The sequence below is a fragment of the Mastomys coucha genome, unplaced genomic scaffold (genome assembly GCF_008632895.1).
Source record: "Mastomys coucha isolate ucsf_1 unplaced genomic scaffold, UCSF_Mcou_1 pScaffold21, whole genome shotgun sequence".
NCBI classification, from domain to species: domain Eukaryota; kingdom Metazoa; phylum Chordata; class Mammalia; order Rodentia; family Muridae; genus Mastomys; species Mastomys coucha.
Window position 1 is genome coordinate 106,498,416 of NW_022196904.1, and position 18,471 is coordinate 106,516,886.

At 46.2% G+C, this 18,471-nt stretch overlaps 1 protein-coding gene across 1 annotated transcript in view; it reads left to right on the forward strand.

The window, feature by feature from the left end:
- Xylt1 (xylosyltransferase 1) overlaps window positions 1-18,471 on the forward strand; it is a 289,336-nt gene that overhangs the window by 158,728 nt on the left and 112,137 nt on the right. The window contains exon 3 of the mRNA XM_031388024.1: window positions 13,629-14,142. Within this exon, the coding sequence (XP_031243884.1) occupies window positions 13,629-14,142 (514 nt within the window). The remainder of the gene's footprint in view (window positions 1-13,628; window positions 14,143-18,471) is intronic.

Sequence of the window (18,471 nt, forward strand, 5' to 3'; positions counted from 1 at the left end):
GCCCACAGTGGGCTGGGTCTTTCCACATCAACTTCATTAGGTTATCCCTCACAGCCATACCCCTGGGCCAGCCTGACCTAGGTCATTCCTCATTTGAGACTGTCTTCCCAGGTGATTCTAGATTGTGTCTAGCTGACAATTAAAACTAATCATCATACACCTGTATGAGAATATATGTGCATGGATGTGTGTACACATGTCTGTACACATAAGCATTTGTATGGAGGTGTGTACATTAATGGGTGTGTATGAGCACATGTCTGTGTGCCCAGTAGCCCGGGTCACGGTGTGGTAGACATCTCTCTTGGCCCTCTGCCCTCTCCTTTGAGATGTGAAGAGATGGCCCAGACAGCTTCCCTTTGTGCCTTCTATGAGTGGCAGTGGAAGCTTCTGGCCACCAGAGGGTAAGCTCCTGGCAAATATTAAAGAACAATTCACTTATTATAGCTAAACAGAAAAGCATATGGAAACAGCAAAGAGCATTAGCATCTGCTCCCCTGGCTCCATCTGTTCCTGCTGTCCAGGCTTCACCTCTAGATCTGTCAGTCTATGCCTTTGCAAGGTGCCTCCTCCCTTCCTCCAAGAGAGACTAGACTGTGCCTTTGTTTCCAGCCAGCCTGCCAGGACCACAGATCATCTCAGATGTTTCAGGACTTCAGTGTCTATGTCCAGTGCAGGGTGATTAGAGGATACAATCCCTGAACTAACAGTGTGGTCTGCTTCTTGCTCACTGTGTGGCTAGTAGCCATGCCATGCCTCAGTTTGTCTGTTAAATGTGCTTGGCAAGAATAAAAGCTGCATGTGGGGATCCTCATGAGGATGAAATGACATTTGTCACGCGGCATCCTATGAGTATGCATGTAAAGTGAGCGGCGATTGCTTTCTGTAAGGCTATGTGTCCCCTGGTCCTGTTAGACATCTTAGTGTCTTTTTACCCCTTTCTTTGGGAGGTAGTACTGATCAAGCCCAGGGCCTGTGCATTATTGCTAAGCAAGTGCTCTTTCTACCACTGAGCCACTTTTTATATTGAATAGTGCGATAGCTTGACTGACAAGTACCCTATCGTCACCGGCCTTTGAATACTTGGTCCCCAGTTTCTAGCCCTGATTGGGCAGCTTAGAAGGTGTGCCCTCGCTGGAGGAAGTAGAATGCAAGAACGGGCTTTGAAGTTTCATGAAATTTCTAGTTGGCTCTCTGCTTCCTGTTTGGGATTCAAGGTGCGAGCTCTGAAGTGCTTCACGAACACCATGCCCGCCTGCTGCCATGCTCTCCCACTAAGGTGGTGATGGACTCTCATCCCTCTGAAATTGCAAGCCCAGATAAACCCTTCCTTCTGTAAGTTGCCTTGGTCATGGTGTTGTGACAGCAGTAGAAAGGTGACTGATACAAATAGTGCGTTGCCATGAGGACTAGGTTTGATGGGAATCCTTTTGCCTGGACCTCCCAAGTGGTTAGGATCATAGGTGCATCTTCTACACCTGCCTGGATTAACTACTCTGAATCCCACATCCTTATAATGACTTCACTTACACTAAACCCATGAGCAAAGTCCCCTAGCCCCAACCTAAGATTTTCCCCCTTTCTATTTACTCCCTTAGAGATTGGTCCTTGTCCTCCATGCTCCTAGCAGGTCACTGAGCTGAAGTGCCCGTGTGCCATTTAATGGTGGAATCCTGGGAGAGCCAGTGTCCTTTGGAGAACTGGGCCAGTTCAGGTTGAGCCTACCTTGTCTGTGTTTTTTGCCTGCAGCCTCTGGTCCCACCTGAGCCAACTTTTGCCTGGAGCTAGCAAGACAGACTAAATGTTGTTATTTTAATGTATCTGGTCACCTGTCAGAAATCATTTCTAAGGATGTTTTCCCTTTTTCTCCCCTGTCCCCTTGCTCTCCATGCAGCTGTGTCTTAAAAGAGGTTAGTTCAACACAGCTGTCATCCCCTGGCCCCTTGAAATACAATGACAGTGAAGAAGCAGGAAGGAAAAGGAAAGTCCGTGGCACCGGGATCTTTTAAACCCAAATTATTGTCACACTTATTTACTTGTGCCTGGGGACCTCCATTATAAGTCAGAGAACAGCTTGCAGAATCAAACAGCACAGAGACCAATGTGCCTTGTGTTTTCCCATGAGGAATGTGGGACTGATTATGAGATGTAACACAGAGGGGCTACAGAGGGGACTCTGAAAGTGGGTGTCCCCTGTTGTGTCAAAATACTCAAGGTGTGTACCACAAACAGCTTTCAGGAAACTATGAACACATCCAGATTCAAGGTTGTGAATGTATGGAATTTTAAAATTTAATTATATGTGTGTGTGTGTGTGCGCGCGCGCGCGCGTGTGTGTATTTCTTGAAACTTAGCTTGTGGTTCTAGAGTGTGGGCTTTGTAGATGACAGCATTATGTTACAATGTGAGAAGGTTGGACTGGCCTAGAAGGCTATTTTGTCTCATTATTTCAGACATTTAATTTCAAAGATATAAGATTATAGTTATTTGAGTATGTAGCTCATCCGATCTAGTAAGATCATGGGGCAAAAGAGGCCTGCTCACCCCAAAGCCATTAGGAGGCAGAGACAGAGTAAGAATTCAAGGTCCTCATATCCCCCTCAACAAAACGCCCCTAAGGATATGAATTCTTTCCACCAGACCCCTCAGGCTAAAAGGTTCTACCCCTCCCTATAGTTCCTTTGGATGGGACCAAATCTTCAATGCATGGATCTTTGGGAGCATTTAGGACACAGAAAAGAGCAGACTATTAAAAACCTTGATTCACATTGGGGGCAGGGAGGTGAGCCAAGGGAAAGGGAACTTCATTAGGAAGCAGCACTGTTATCAGGCTACCATGTGCAGTCTGAGAAACATGTCTAGAGCACTGTATTGCGAAGCAGAGCCAAAGCCTGGGGTGTAAGTAGGCATGATGTTCCCGATGCTACCCGCTCTGCCAGCTGCATCCTCTACTATCCAGCAGGACAGCTACCTGCTGGGCCTCTTTTGTACCAGTATTGGTGATTCACAGCCATCCCCAAGCCATAAGAGTGGCCATCTTGGAAGAGGATTAAGTGTTGGGCACACCCTTTGCTTCCCACTCAAGTCACCCAGAAGTTTCCTCATAGCTCAACTCCCAGACTGCATCACAAATCCAATAAATGGGTATCTCCAGGGTTAGTGGTTAGTAAGCTCCCAATGAGGCCAATGCAGAGCTGTGATCGGGAGCCAGAGGACTATGTGCTGTGAGTGCTCTCTATGTCATGCAACCAAGGGCAGAGTGATTAAGAGAGGGAGTGAGGAAGAGGACCAGTAAAAAGCATGCTTGCTAAAAGAGCATGAGGTCCTGTGTTCAGATCCCCAGTACTCATACACAAACAAAAAAGCTGGACGTAGGATGCACATGTGTAATATCGGTTCCGGAGATGTGGAGAAAGGAAGGTATCGGGAGCTGCCCGACCTGAAGCCTACACAAATAAGTGAGAAGAACAGATGTTGAGGGGAGAAAAGAGACAGGATGCAACTGTAACAAGGTATTGAATAAAGCAGGCAGATGGCAGAGTACTTCTCAGGCTCATGGGAAGCACCACTCAGAGGCTGAACGGGCATCTAACGTCTGACTCCAGCCAGACTTCAGACTCCTGGGCATAGCTGGCCACAAAAGGAAAGGTGCATCAGTGGGGCCTGGGACATGTCTCCAAGGATAAAGTACTCACCACACAAGCATGGGCCCTACGTCCAGATCCCACATGAAACCCAAATGTGGTGGCGTATGCCTGTAAACCCAGCCGTGGTGGCTGAAAACAGGCAGAAGAGACTATGCCTCAAAAAATAGAGTACAGAGAATGACAACTCACCCAATATCTGACCTCCTCATATGCACACATAGATGAGTACATATGCACATATCCCACACATACACACAAATACAATTCATATATATATATATATATATATATATATATATATATATATATACATCCATACACACAAATATAATTCATATCCATACACACACATATACATGCACACATACATATCCATACACACACAAATACAATCCATACACACATATATACATACACACACATACACATATATATACCCATATACATACCCATACACACATATACATACACACATACATACTCATATACACATATACATACATATACACATATACATACATACACAAATACAATTCATACACATACATACATACATATACATATACATACATACACACAAATGCACACATATACATACACATACATACATACTCACATATACATATACATACATACATACATACATACATACATACACACAAATGCACACATATACATACACACATATACATACACACACACACACAGGACAGGATGGGCAAGAGGAGGCAGAAATAACCCACCTTTACACCTGATGCCCAATCATCTAGCCATTGTCCCATTCCTACAGCAATAGTCCTTGCTCCTAACTCTGTTGAGGAAACTCCAGTATGCCTTGGCTCCCAAGCTTTCCAAATAGATAAGATGACACGGAAGTTATCACAGAACCCTGCAGACTAGGTTGTTGGGCCCCATCCCTCTAGAGTACAATGCCCCAGGAGCAGGCTTCTGCCTTACTCCCACATATATCCTCAGTGCCTGAGTTGCCAAATAGCTCATGCTTGACACCCAGGAAGTACATGTGAATGGACTCAGAAGAGATCACTGTGAGGTCATCATGGAACAGTGTTTGACAGCCATGTCTGTTGATGTAATCTGTGCTGTCACTCCAACAAAGCCAAGGCATCTCACTGACCTTTAGGATATAGCTGTAAGCATACGTATCTTCCATAGGAAGAAAAGCTGGCTCGGGGAAGTTAATGAACTATCCCAAGTGTCACATAGCTCAGAAGTGTAAAGGATGGGTTTCAATCTAGCAGAGCAAAGGTGGAGTGTGTTCTCAAATCACTTTGTTGGACAGTGCCCAGTGGTCCTCTAGTGTGTCACACTCTCTGAGATTTTGTATAGCTCTTCCTGGTTCGGGCAGCTTAAGATGCAGATAGTCTAGCATGTTACTTCTGCAGGGAGTGAGCAACATTCTCTTTTGGGGCAGTGACACACAGAGTGAGCTGTGGTGAGCCTCACAACTCCACCCTGAAGCTGAGTGGGTAATGGCAGAGTCTGGTGATCTGTCCCATCAGGAGGGGCACACCTAGTCCCAGGGCTGCATCCCCTCAGTCCTAGCACCGGGTCCCATGGTCACATCCCCTCATTTGCCATGCAGAGGCCTTCCAAAAGCTTAAATGTGAGCATGGCTGTCGCTGTGGACACAGACACATCCTCTGCCAGCCCAGGCCCAGGCCCACGTGTAAACAAGGAGTGTCAATGGGGTGCTTGCATTGTGCAGGGGGCAGCTTGAGGGACCACAGCCTTCTGCGGGAATCCAGCCAATGAAAACATGTTTGCAAACCTCTGACTCTGGTCGGTGGGCCAAGGCAAGCAGAGACTCATAAAGGAGATTTAGGGCAGGAAGGTGGCATATTCATTTGTACCTCCACACAGTAAAAATAATTTATTGGCAGCTGCTGGGAAGCTTTCGTCTGAAATCACATGGCTGGCAATATGAAGACCTTTCTTTCTTTTTCTTTTTTTCCTTTACCTAACCCAAATAGCCGGGGCTTTCAGATGAAGAAACATCACTGGATTTGAAGTGTGTTTGTGTAGATGCCTGTGTAGATGTGTGTATAATGTGCATATGTATATATGTACCTATATGTGTGTATATGCATGTGTGTGGTGTACATATATATGTATATGTGTATACATGTGTATGTCTATACATGTACATGTGTGGTTTTATATGTATAACTTGCATTTATGTCTGCATTATGTATGTATGTCTATTTGTGCAGGTGTAGTTCGTGTATATATGTGTGTGAGGTGTGTGTGTGTGTGTGTGTGTGTGTGTGTGTGTGTGCTTCTATATTTCTTTATTTACAGGTGTCTTCCCTCACTGATGCTGCAGGCCTCAGGAGTATTTCCTCAGAGGCTGTGGTAATGAGCTCACCAGCTTGCCATTTATCACCCACTTGTGGCAAGGGGGTGGGGAGGAGTCTCGGAGGCAAAGGATGAGTTGTGGATAGGGATGTCTTTCATCTGCTGGAGACCCATTTGTCTCCTTAAGTGCCTGTCCCATGAGGACCTGGGTAGGAGTTTGTGGAGAAGGGTGAGGGCTGGGACTGAGCAGCCATATAGGGGTTGAAGCAAGAGAGGCCGAGGAAGACACCCAGGGAAAGATGGCCCTGGAGGCAAATAGTACGCTGAGATTTAAATCTGCCTGGGGGCCAGGAGAGGAAAAGGCCTGGAGACCGAAGGGAACTGAATCTGAGGCAGCCAGGCAGGTATTCCTGCTGACATCGGTTGATGACTCTGCATGCCAAAGGTTGGCACATACCAGGCTGCCATCTTCCAGGAGCATCAGCTGAGATGGAGTCACCCCTGGGGTCAGTTTGAAAAAAACATGTTACTCTTGAACAGCCATGGGCCCAGACTGCAAGGCTTGTGGCCACACTGTGTGATGCAAGGCTGGCTACCTTACCTCTCTGTAACTCCATTGTTTTTACCTCTCTCCCTCTGGAAAGCCTTTCCTTGTTAACTCTTCCTCCAGCCACCCTCACCTTCCCAGCTTGCTTTTCCAGTTTTAACTTCTGCAACTGGTTTGGGACTCAGAAGAGGCAGTTTCAGTGCAGACGAGTGTGGTGTTCTTGACAGAATCCCCACACCCATCCCTATGGAATATAAACAAGTGCAAACATAAAGATTTTCAGTGTCATGTCCTAGTGGACATGGCCGTCCTCATGTCTGGGAGGGTCTCCAGCCTCAACAGTCTCTGACATCTGATTCTCACTGGCTCGGACCTTGCCTGTGATCTCCCAGTGACCTCCAGCCTGGTTATCTTAGCCTTGCCTTCTTCATGGGAAGTCGTGCCTGCTTGCCTGCAGAAGGCCGACCAGGGCTTTGAGAATCCCGTGTTCTCAGTTGTCCACAGTTCTGTATTGCTGACGTGAAGACACTAATCAACACAAACAGGTGTGAAGGGAACCCTTTCTAGTGTTTTCCAGAGGGGACATCATGGACAGACATGTGGCTGGACTTCTGACCTATCTTTTAAGATTCTTTCATTTGTTTGTTTGTTTTGGAATGCATGTTGCTGGGACTGTTGGGCAAGCTGATCCTGGATCTTGTGATAGAGTCTGACAAGGCTGTCATCTTACATGGTGACCTTTCTGTGATAAGCAAGTTAAGAATCTATTGATTTCAAAAACTCCCCCCCCCCACGGCAATATGATTTAATCAGCCTTGAGCCCACGTTACACATTCGGCTTGTGGGTGTGTACGTGTGGAGTGCCAACATCCACCGCCCGGGGTCTTCATTCCTGCCTTATTTTGGCAACGTGGTTTCTCAGTGAACCTGAAGTTCAGTGATTTGACTTTACTCACTCTCCAGTGTGCTCCAGGGATCTGCCTCTCTCTGCCCCCGACCCCTATCCCAGCACAAGCGTGTAGACAGGCACCACTATGCCTCTCTTTTTCAGTGTGCTCTGGGGAACAGGAACCAAATCCTCATTACCCTTACCTGGCAAGCATTTGACCTGCTGGGCCATCTCCTCAAGCCTCCCACATTTAGCCTTTTAAACAATGTATTCCAGGATCTAGGTGTGCTGGCACATTCCTATCATCCCAATATTATGGAGGCCGAGCCAGGAAGACTGTGAGTTGGGTGCAAGCCTGCGCAAATGGTGGGAGTCTAAGAAAAGGAAGAAGGAAATTCAGAAAGGAGGAGGAAGGGCCGGCTGACAAGGAAGACGTAGGGTGTGCAGCGGGGCAAGGAGCAGCTTGTGTTCAGGACTTCCCGGTACTCTGGGTTGCATCCGCTTTCTCCCTCTGTGTGGCCTTTGTTTTCCTTTCCTATTGTGTATGCAGTGTTGTCATGTCTGTGACATGGAAAGAGCTAGAAAATGTAGGGCTAGATGTTCCCTGGGCTTTGGTAGACTGGGGAAGAGGGAACAGGCAAGGGCTCTAAGCCAGCATGTCCTTTGGCCTCTGCAGCTTTCAGCCCTGAGGAGCAGCTCTCCGGGGCTGCAGTCCAGGCAGATCCAGATGTTGGCCATCACAGAGTTTATCAGAGATGACTGTTGCACTAGGGGAAAGGATCCCACAGAGATAAGCTTAACGGATGTGTCCAGAGGTGATTAGGCCTTTTGGAAGGAGGGCAAGGCGGCCAGAAGCAGGCTGATCAGGCTTCAAGGCAGACAGGAAACGGAACAGTTTCAAACACCGGGGAAATACCAGAAGTGGTCCATATGGCTTATGCGGACCTAGGCGTGTCAGCACACTCCTGTCATCCCAGTAAACTCACCTGGCCTGCTGGTTGGTGCTTATGGACATTAAGCCCCTGCCCTCCCAGCTGGGCACAGGGTTGGTTTTCATGTGGTGGCTAGAGTCAGTGGCCTGCTCTTTCAGATGGGTGACATACCTTGAGTTTTTCTCCCTATTTTTCCTCCCCTTCCCTCCCTCCATTCCCTCCTCCCTTTCATCCCTCACACTTGTCCTCTCTCTCTCCCTCCCTTCCTTCCTTTCTGTGGTTCCTATGGTGTCAAAAATTTAACTCAGTGCCTTGTACATCCTAGGCTATCTGTCTTGTACTAAGCTATGTTTCTAACCCTTTTCACAATTTCTTTATTTAAATTTTGAAGTAGAACCTCTGTAAGTTTGCCTGGGCAGGCTTTGAAGTCACTCTAAAGCCTAAGTCTATAACCTTAGACTTATAACCTATAACCTATAACCCTTCTGTTGGTTCCTTAACTAGCTAGGAACTCAGTCAGGCCAGTGCATTTGAAGGGGATTAAGCCCATCATGGAAAGGCAGTTCTGAACAGATGGAACTTTGCAGTTTTTCCAGTCTCTGGAAACCAGTGTTGAGGCCTTGGTGAAGAGAAGGCCCAGGATGAGGGGCTAGTCAAGGATGGAGGGGCCTGTTGGGCTCAGGCCAGCCTCCCATTCTGAACACGTTTAGGATTTTGGGGGTCCTCCTCAACAAAGACCTTCAATAGCAGCTCCTTTCTATTAGGCACAGGTTCTATCTCCTCTATGCATTCCTGAAAGGGCAAGAAAGAAGGTGAATCCAAAGTCCAGGCATACAGAGAAGCCTACAACATGAGCAAATCGTCAATAGACTCAGTGGCCTGACCCATGACCTCTGACACCAATGCCCCGTTAAAGACAGTGATCTGGGCTGCACCTGGGATGGCACCGTTATCCTTCAGAGCATCCATCCTTGGTCTCTTAAACTTTATCAGATTAGTGTGCAATGAGCTGAAAAACAACTTTACTAGTCAATCATATTGATTAACAACCAACTCAGACAGTGTTTACTAAAATCCATGTGGGACCCATCCTATTACAGATGAGAAAATTATACAGTCACTAAAGCAAGACATGTCTGCTCCTTTCCCCCACCTAGTACTCATTCCACACAAGCAATGAAAGTAAAGGCTGTAATCCCTAAATGTAAGGGGAGCAGAGGGTGGGGAATGAATCACAGATACCACCCCCACCTCTGAGAAACAGGGCCCAGAGACTGGGATTCACTTGACTTAAAAGAAGTCTGATCATTAGAGACCAAAAGAAAAGGTAGAAAAAGATGTGTGTGTGTGTGCGCGTGTGTGTGTGTGTGTGTGTGTGTGTGTGTGTGTGTGTGTGTGTGTGTGTGTGTGTGTCTGGCAGCTGCATCTCTCTACCTGATCAAAATCAGCTCTAAACAAGCACAAGGTTGAATGGGGGTGGAGGACATTAGTACACTTAATTATTCTCCTGGAATAAAAATGAATTCTAGCAACAGCTTTGAGAGAAGGCAAGGCAGGAGCAATTAGAAGTTCTGAGATGCGTGCAAATGTTTGAATGAACAATCATTATAATAAGTACATTAAAATAAAAACAAGTCAAAGGGGTTATATTTGCATAAATAATCCAAGGTGAGAGTCTAAGATTGTCTAAGAATAAAAGGGACATGGCCTTTCAAAGTGGAGAAGTCGTAACCAATGTGTAGATCAGTAGAGACACGCAGCAGCAAATTAAGACAAAACAGTTTTGAAGACTTATTTGTGTGTAAACATGTATGGCTGTGTGTGCACATGTGTGCACCTGTGTGCATGTGTGTGCACGTGCGGATGTGTGTGAAGGTGTGGATGTGGGTGTGTACATTTACGGGGAGGTTAGGAGATGGTGCTGAGTGTCCTCTGTCACTCTTTACCTATTCCTTTGAGGCAGTGTCTCTCCCTGAACTGGAAACTCATTCTTTCTTGGCTAGGCAGGAAGTTAGCAAGCCCTAACATACTCTGTCTCCTCCCTGTAGGACCTGGCATTACAGATTTTGCTGAATGCCTGAATTGTTATGCGGATGTTGGGATCTGAACTCCAATCCCTGTGATTTCTCAGCATCCCTGTTAACTACTGAGCCATCTCTCCAGCCCCCAGGCATTGAATTAATTAGCCAACTTTTTGCATAGTTGGTGCCTGTTTCTTCTTCTTCCTCCTACCTTGATTGAGTGGGAAGAATCTTCCATAATTTTCCAGCATATTCACCCTCACCAAAATACCCACAGGGTAAACATCATCATATCTGTGTTCCAGATGAGGAATGAGGCATAATGAGTCAGAGTCACTTTGTACTGTTATCTCAGTTGCTTAGCCTCTTCATGTCTAGTCTCTTCTTGGTTAGATCTACTCTTCCTGCTTCCCTGTGTCCCCAAGCTATAGGGGCACAGTGTGAGGGTCCTGGTCTGGAGCCCTGCACTCTGTGAACATTACACTCCCAAGGGGTGTGATGGGAGGTTACCCAGGGGTTTGTTTGTTTGTTGAAACAGTCTCTTTGTGTAATACAAGCTTATCTGTACCTTGTTGAGTTGAGCAGACTGGCTGGTCTAACTTTAGCACTCCCCCTGCCTCTGCCGCTTCAGTGCTGAGATTGCAGGCATGGGCCATTATGCATTTATTATTATTATTATTATTATTATTATTATTATTATTATTATTAAATGTTTTTATCATATCCTTTTCCTCCCAACCCCTCCAAGATCCTTCCTACTTCCCTACTCACACAACTTCATGTTCTCTCTCTCTCTCTCTGTCTCTCTCTCTCTGTCTCTCTCTTGCTATCTTATAAAAAAACAAAAATCAAATCAAAAATTGAGAAAATGAAACAAAAAGTGCACACACATAAAAACAAAACAAACCAACAAACAAAGCACATGGAGTACGTTTACATTGGTCAGCTATTCCCGAGCATAGCATTGGCTTTCAACCTCCCTAGTGCTGCGACTCTTTAATACAGTTATTCATGTTGTTGTAACCTCCAACCATACGTTATTTTTGTTACTACTTCATAACTGAAATTCTGCTACTGTTACGAACTGCAATGTAAATAGTTTTGGAGACAGAGGTTTGTCAAAGTGGTCACAACCACAGGTTGAGAACCACTGGCACAGGGCCTTCTCTGGGCTGTGGCTGACTCTCAATTGGAGGAAACTGGTTTACCCTTTCCCAGCAGGTGCCAACTGCGATAGCATCTTGATGAGGAGTGGGACTTTGTGTTCCCTCCCCATTCTCAGTGCTGGGATCTTTGTCTGTATTTTGTGGTTTCCAGTCAGAGCCTCACACTGTAGTCCAAGCCGGCCCAGGACTTGTTCTATAGATGAGGCTGGCCTGATACTGCAGCAGCAATCCTCCTGCTTCTATCTGCACAATGCTAGGATTACAGGCATGGGGTATCACTCTCAGCTGTTTGTTTGGGCTTGTTTATATCATTCTTCAGTCAGGGTCTCAGGATGTAATTCAGGCTTGTCCAGAACTCACTATGTGCCCTACGTAAACCTGAATTTTCAGTGATCCTCCCGTCTCTACCCAAGTGCTGGAATAACATCCCCTGGATTGTCTTTTGTATTGTTTTGTTTTGTTGTTGGGGGGGGGTGGAGATGGAGGATGCGAATACCTCAGCAGGGAGAAAGTAAGGCCTGTTTGCCTCTTAGTATACTGATAGGCAGATTTATAAAGTAGATATGGCATACATATACAGTGATATTATTCAGACTTTCCTAAAAGAAAGAATCTTGTAATGTGTAGCATCGTGGATGAAAGCAGAGGGCCCAGAGAGTTGGCTCAGCAGCTAGGAGAGTTCGATGCTCTTGCAAATGATGCTGTCCTCAGTACTCTTACTGGAAGGACCATAGCCACCTGTCCAGGGGATCTGGCAGCCTCTTCTAGCTTCCAAGGCACTGCACTCACGTGCATATAAAACATACATACATAGCACATTCCAGGCCAGCCAGGGCTTCATAGTGAGATTCTATTTTTAAATGGAAGGGGGCTGATTAAGTATGTCTCATAATTTTTTTCCATCTTTTTAAAGTCTTAGTCTTACAAAAATAAAATAAAATTTTTGGAGGGGAAAATACAGGAAATCCAGTGAGGCAGAATTGTGGTCACTACAGAAGACCGCACAGACTCTGGAGGATGGAGTTCTCAGGCCTCTAGAAATGCCCAATCCCCCTTCGCCATGCCTCACACAGACTCTCTAGAAGCTGTCAAGTGCCTGTGGACAATTCCTTCCAGAAGGCAAACATCCTCTTCTCTCTCATTGGAATACTTAAACATCCCATAGCTGCTGAGTAGCAGCTGAGGTGGGGACAGTGGATGGGGGCACCATGAGTTGCTGGTGCCATGGTAACCACATTTCTTAAGGAGATGGTTGAATTAATCGTAAGCCATACTGGCCTGAGGGCAGTGCCAGCACCTATATCAACAATTAGCTGGAGGAGCTGACCGCAGAGAAAATTCAGAGCTAGCCTGGCCCACCTGGCAAGACTTGGTCTCAGAATAAAAAATAAAATAAAACAAAATTTTAAAAGGGTTGCAGAATATGACAGCCCATGAAAACTTCATGACAGAGCACTTTCCCGGATGGGTAAGGCCATGGACTTGAGCCCAGTACAGCTGGAGAAGTAAAGGTAACAGGTTTGCATCTTTCTTTAGACTCATTGCCAGGCTCGTTTGGCACTGGCTGCACTGTGGATAAAAATCAAGTTAAATGAAACTAAATTAAAAGATAAAATGGCATGCTGACTTGGGTATGGACTTGACAGCAGCCCAAGCCTACCTTCTCTTATAGGCACAGATAGATTTGCTTCTCCTTGAGGCAGTGTATGCATATATAAAATATATACAATATATAAAATAGATACAGCACTGGTCCATATCATTTCCTTTATGCTTCGATCCTGAAGATTCCAGCTCTACTGTATACCATTATAACACCTCCTGCTGCCATTTGAACAGAAGCCCAGAGGGAATTTCCCCCAGACAGTAGAGTGGAGGAGGGGATCTTTGAGAATCGCAGTCACTGTCCTGGTCACCATGAGCATGGAGAGGCTGTCTTATGGGAGCAGAGTGGGAAACTAATGCTCAAGGAGGAAAGTATTTCCTCAGTCTGAGCCAGTGAGAGAAGAATGGCAGTCTTGGCTCGGGCTTCTCCACCTGTCACCCTCTCAGGGCCAGCCTGCTTACTAGCATGGCTCAGTGACAATTTTCTGTTTCTCTAATTCTCCAGGATGGCTACTTCTCTCACCGTCCCAAAGAGAAAGTTCGGACCGACAGCAACAATGAGAACTCAGTCCCCAAAGACTTTGAGAATGTGGATAACAGCAACTTTGCACCCAGGACCCAGAAGCAGAAGCACCAACCAGAGTTGGCCAAGAAGCCCCCCAGCAGGCAGAAAGAGCGTTTGCAGAGAAAGCTGGATGCCCAGGACAAAGGACAGGACCAGTCAGTCCTGGGGAAAGGCCCCAAGGAGGTGCTGCCTCCTCGGGAAAAAGCCACAGGCAACAGTAGCCAAGGGAAGGATCTCTCAAGACACAGCCATGCCAGGAAGAGTGGTGGTGGTGGGTCCCCAGAAACCAAGTCTGACCAGGCCCCCAAGTGTGACATTTCTGGTAAGGAGGCCATCTCAGCACTGACCCGTGCTAAGTCCAAGCACTGTCGCCAGGAGATTGCAGAAACCTACTGTCGACACAAGCTGGGGCTGCTGATGCCAGAGAAGGTGGCTCGATTCTGTCCCCTGGAAGGTAAGTCCCTTTCTCCTGTCTCTGGCCCCATCCCTCTGCCTTCTCAGGCCCTCTGAATATAGCCACACTGTATCTCAAACTCTGACCACAAGATCTAATTTGTCTAGGAACTCTGAACTCCTGCTGTCTGCTATAGAAAAAGTTTTACAAAAAAAATCACATGACATGTGTTAGTATATTTACCTGTTCCCTTTAGCAGATATGATCTCAGTGTCTACAGATGTGCTGTGTTCACAGCTATCTGGAATTCACAGGCTACAGAAATCAGGCAAAAAAAATTAGACTCTGTCAGATCTCGGATTTTTACTTATGCAATATTGTACAGCCATGACATTACATAAGAAACTATTAGTCACCCAGAGATTATTTGAAGCATACAGGAGAATTTGCAATACAATACCATTTCATATAAGAGATAAGACACTGTTGGATATGGGTATTGTAGGGCCTGGTACCCAAATCCCCATGGATCCTAAGGGACATCTCTTCATGGCTTTGTTTATCCATACAGTTTATTAGACAGGCTGTGGTCCCAAACTCCAAGTGTACCAAGGAAAGATGGGAACGGAAGGCTTAGAATGGCCTTCACACGTTCCCTCTTAGTCAACCTCAGCACTGAGCTTGTAGCAGCAAAGGCATATCTACGCAGCACTTCCTGTTCAGTAGACACATTTAAAAAGAAAGATCCCCCTTTCCCAAGCCTCTGTGTGGTCCAGGTGGTTCCTGTCTGTGTTCTTGATTGCACTTGGCACTTTGTGTGCAGCAATAATTAAGTGGAATGCGATGTTTCCAAGAGCTGCTCTTAGCCGGTGCCAGGCGGGGGCACTTTGGAAGTCTGAACCAAGATAATATGGCTCCTGTCAGGCTCAGAGCTTGCATGCTTGCTCCATGAAGGGCCAAGTAGCAAATCTGTATGGTCATTGGGCTGTACATCTTTATCACAGCTCTTAGAGCAAACACTCAAACATCAGTGCACTTGCTTAGGCTCCAGTGGATTCAGACTGCTTTTTAGCTTGCAAGAGGCTTCCATCCTGACCATCTAATTTAAGGTAGAAATGCCATCAAATCAAAAATACATGCAATACATCGGACCTATGGGATGTCATATTATTGTCTGGTCCACCTTAAATGTGCTCATAAAGTTTCTGAGCCTACGGTTAGTCAACCAAAGCAAAGCTTAGTGTTCACTGTGTTGTGTACGTTATTAAATGCCGCAGTGAAAGGGGAAAGCTGAATGGTGTCTCGATGAGTTTTCGTTCCCAACATTATCAAGTTGAAAAGCCGTACCTCATCCATCATTATGCTAGGGATCATAGTCAAATCTATAGTCAAATATATTCTATCTCCATGAATCCTTTTCTGAGGAAACTGAGGCTCAGACAGGTTTAGGATTTGGGTGGAGGCGTGCAGCTAACAGGCAGCCAAACCAGTATCAGAATTCAGGATGAAGAGTCTGAGTCCCCTTCGACAAGTCTGTGAGTCTTCAGGAGGCAAACAGATTTTCACTTCAGCTTGAGTTATACAAACCCCAAAGAACTTTAGCTGCCTGAGAGGTGTGCCTCCTTCTCTTCAGTATAATCTGAGGGGGAAGGGAGGGTGTCAGCTGAGGAAACAGGGAGCTGGTGGCAATGATGTGGGGCATAGGTGCCAGGTTAGAGTGCCTGCATTTGCATTACGGACTTCCTCTGCACATGCTCTGAGACTTGCAGCAAGTTGCCTGCCCTCTCCTTGCCTTGGTGTTGTATTTATTCATCTCAGAGGGTTTAAAGGTTACACAGTTAAGCAAATGTAAGATGCATATTACACAGATATCTGCCTTACAGCTTACTCCACAATCATCCACCACCGAGTCGCAGAGTTTCCAGTGCTTCTCCTGGGTCATGCTGAGATGTCTGCAAGCTAGTGTGAGCTCACTGGGGCTGCCTGCAGGGTTGGCTGTCTCTGCCTTGGCCAAGGTGGCATGCCCTCCCAGGACCTCCAAACTGGTTAATGGAGTTGGCATTTAAGACACATGGCACACCAGACCCACGATGCTTTAATTTCCTGCACCGTGGCCTCCCCTTTGCAGTAAATTTACTGTGAATAGACTAATTGCAAAATAACTCTAATTGGGTAGTTATCAATGAACAACTTCCCATGAAACAGAATGGCTTACAATTAATAGCATTTAAGCCATAAACTATTCTTCTGCGAAAAGCAGGGATGTAATTACACCCCACAGGGAGATTGCCTTCCCTTCTGGAAACCATGACACCCGGAATTCCCTCTGCTCTGGAGGGATTGGTTTTGGCCTAGTGGTCCTTTTTTATCTCCTGCGAAATGAGGAAAAGAGGCACGGTAGAGGGAACACTTGACATCAGGCAATATAGGAACATTGCTGTTCCTCCCCACACAGAAGCACTCACTGGGCCTCACCCAGACCATAGCCACTGAAGGCCAGTTCCTCAACGCCTCTGGGCAGGTCCAGAGGAAAGGAAATTTATTTCCTATGTTGACTTTTGTAAGGGGCTTTGTTCCTGTGGCTCCTCTACTTTGCCTGTCCCTTAGCCTCATCCACACTCAGCATAGGGGAAGGTCTGGAGAAGATATGCTCTCTACAGAGCCATTCTTGCTTTTCTGACCTTTGCTTTCTGCCTCCTGTGGAGAATAATCTTGAAAGAAGTGAATAGAAGACTTCCTCCATTCCATTTGAGGACAACTGTTACCTGCTTGCACATATACAAGGGCAGAAGACTCCTGGGGACTGCCCACCAAGGAACATGCAGAGAGAGAGATTCTTAGGGGGTTTGTGAAAAGACCTATCCCTAAGTGTGATCTCAGAAGAAGGTATTTCCAGACCCTCCTGCAAACCCTTTCTCCCAAAGATAGGACACTCGCTGCAGCCACAAAGCTGTCACACACACATACACACACTCATGCAAGTGCACATGTACATATACACATACATGTTTACACACAAGAGTACATATACATATACACATGTATGCAAACACACGTACACACACATGCTCATATACACACATGAAATTGTATTTGAATTCTCATATGCATGTATGCACACATGTACACCCATACATATGCACACACACACACGTGTGTGTGCTCATACACAACACTTACAGAGTTGCATGGAATTCCTTGTCTACCCTTTGGTCTCTCCACCTTAGGAACCCGAGTCACTCTGACTGAACCTCCCTGTGTTTTATGGACTATAACTCCATGAGTGTAACAGTGAAGGGCATCTTAAACTGCAAAAAAAAAAAAAAAGGAAATGTGGTTTTTAAATTGAGATCATGAAAGTCTAGGACTGAAGCCACACCCCTACCTTTACCTCAATCCCAAATCACCTAGGGATTCAGTCTCAGACCCTGGTGGTGGAGACAGCTTGGCAAAGCACAACAGCTCATGGCATTGGGGCCAGGAAGCAGAGACAATGCCTGAGGTAGGGGGGCAACTTCTTTTCTTTAATCCATCTTGATCTGAAGCCTATAGGATGGCACCACCTACAGTGGGGACTTGCCTTCCCCACCTGGAAATGCCATCAAAGACACACCCAGAAACTACTTCTCTTGTCTCCTGGGTGCCTTTCAGTCCAATCAAGTTGGCTATAGGATAAGTCAGCACATCTGTGTCTCAGGGAGCTATAACCAACAGTCCCCTAGGTCTCCCATCTGGAAGTGTCCCACCTGGACAATTCTACTGGGACTTTTCTAAGGCACTTGGCTGTTAAAACTGAGAATAAAGGCAGCCAGATTTTTAGAAAGTTAACATCAGAAGTGACCCTTCTGCCTCCCTCCTCATCTTTCCCCAGACATGCTCAGCTGCTGCCCCTGCTGGACAGGTAACTCTCCTTTTAAACCTGTCTCTAGAATGTGGTGGTCTCTAAGTGATGTGCCTAAACACTAAGAGCTTACTCAGGAATAGGAAAGCATCCATGAGAGGACAAGCAGGCAACCTTTCCTGGTTGTGGTCAGGTACATCTTCTGGAAACTTCCCTTATGAATAAGCACTCCTCAGGCCAAGTGTATTTTTAAACAAGAAGATCATGGCTAGATGGAGTTTTTCTTGTGCGCTCACAATGACCTCTGTAGACCAAGGGATTGGGAACAGACTTCTCACTCTGCACTTGAGTGCTGCAGCTTGGAGCAGTTCTGCCTAGAGAGAGCCTGACTAATCGGCTTCCCTTTTGTTCAAGGCCTGAAGGGGATTTTGGAAATGGATAAAGCTCCTGCATGGCTGGGAGGCAGTGCAGACAGGGTGCTTTACTGGCCTAGAGCACATGGGTGCCTGTCTCCTCTTCCCTGGCTACCTCACCCCATAACACAACAA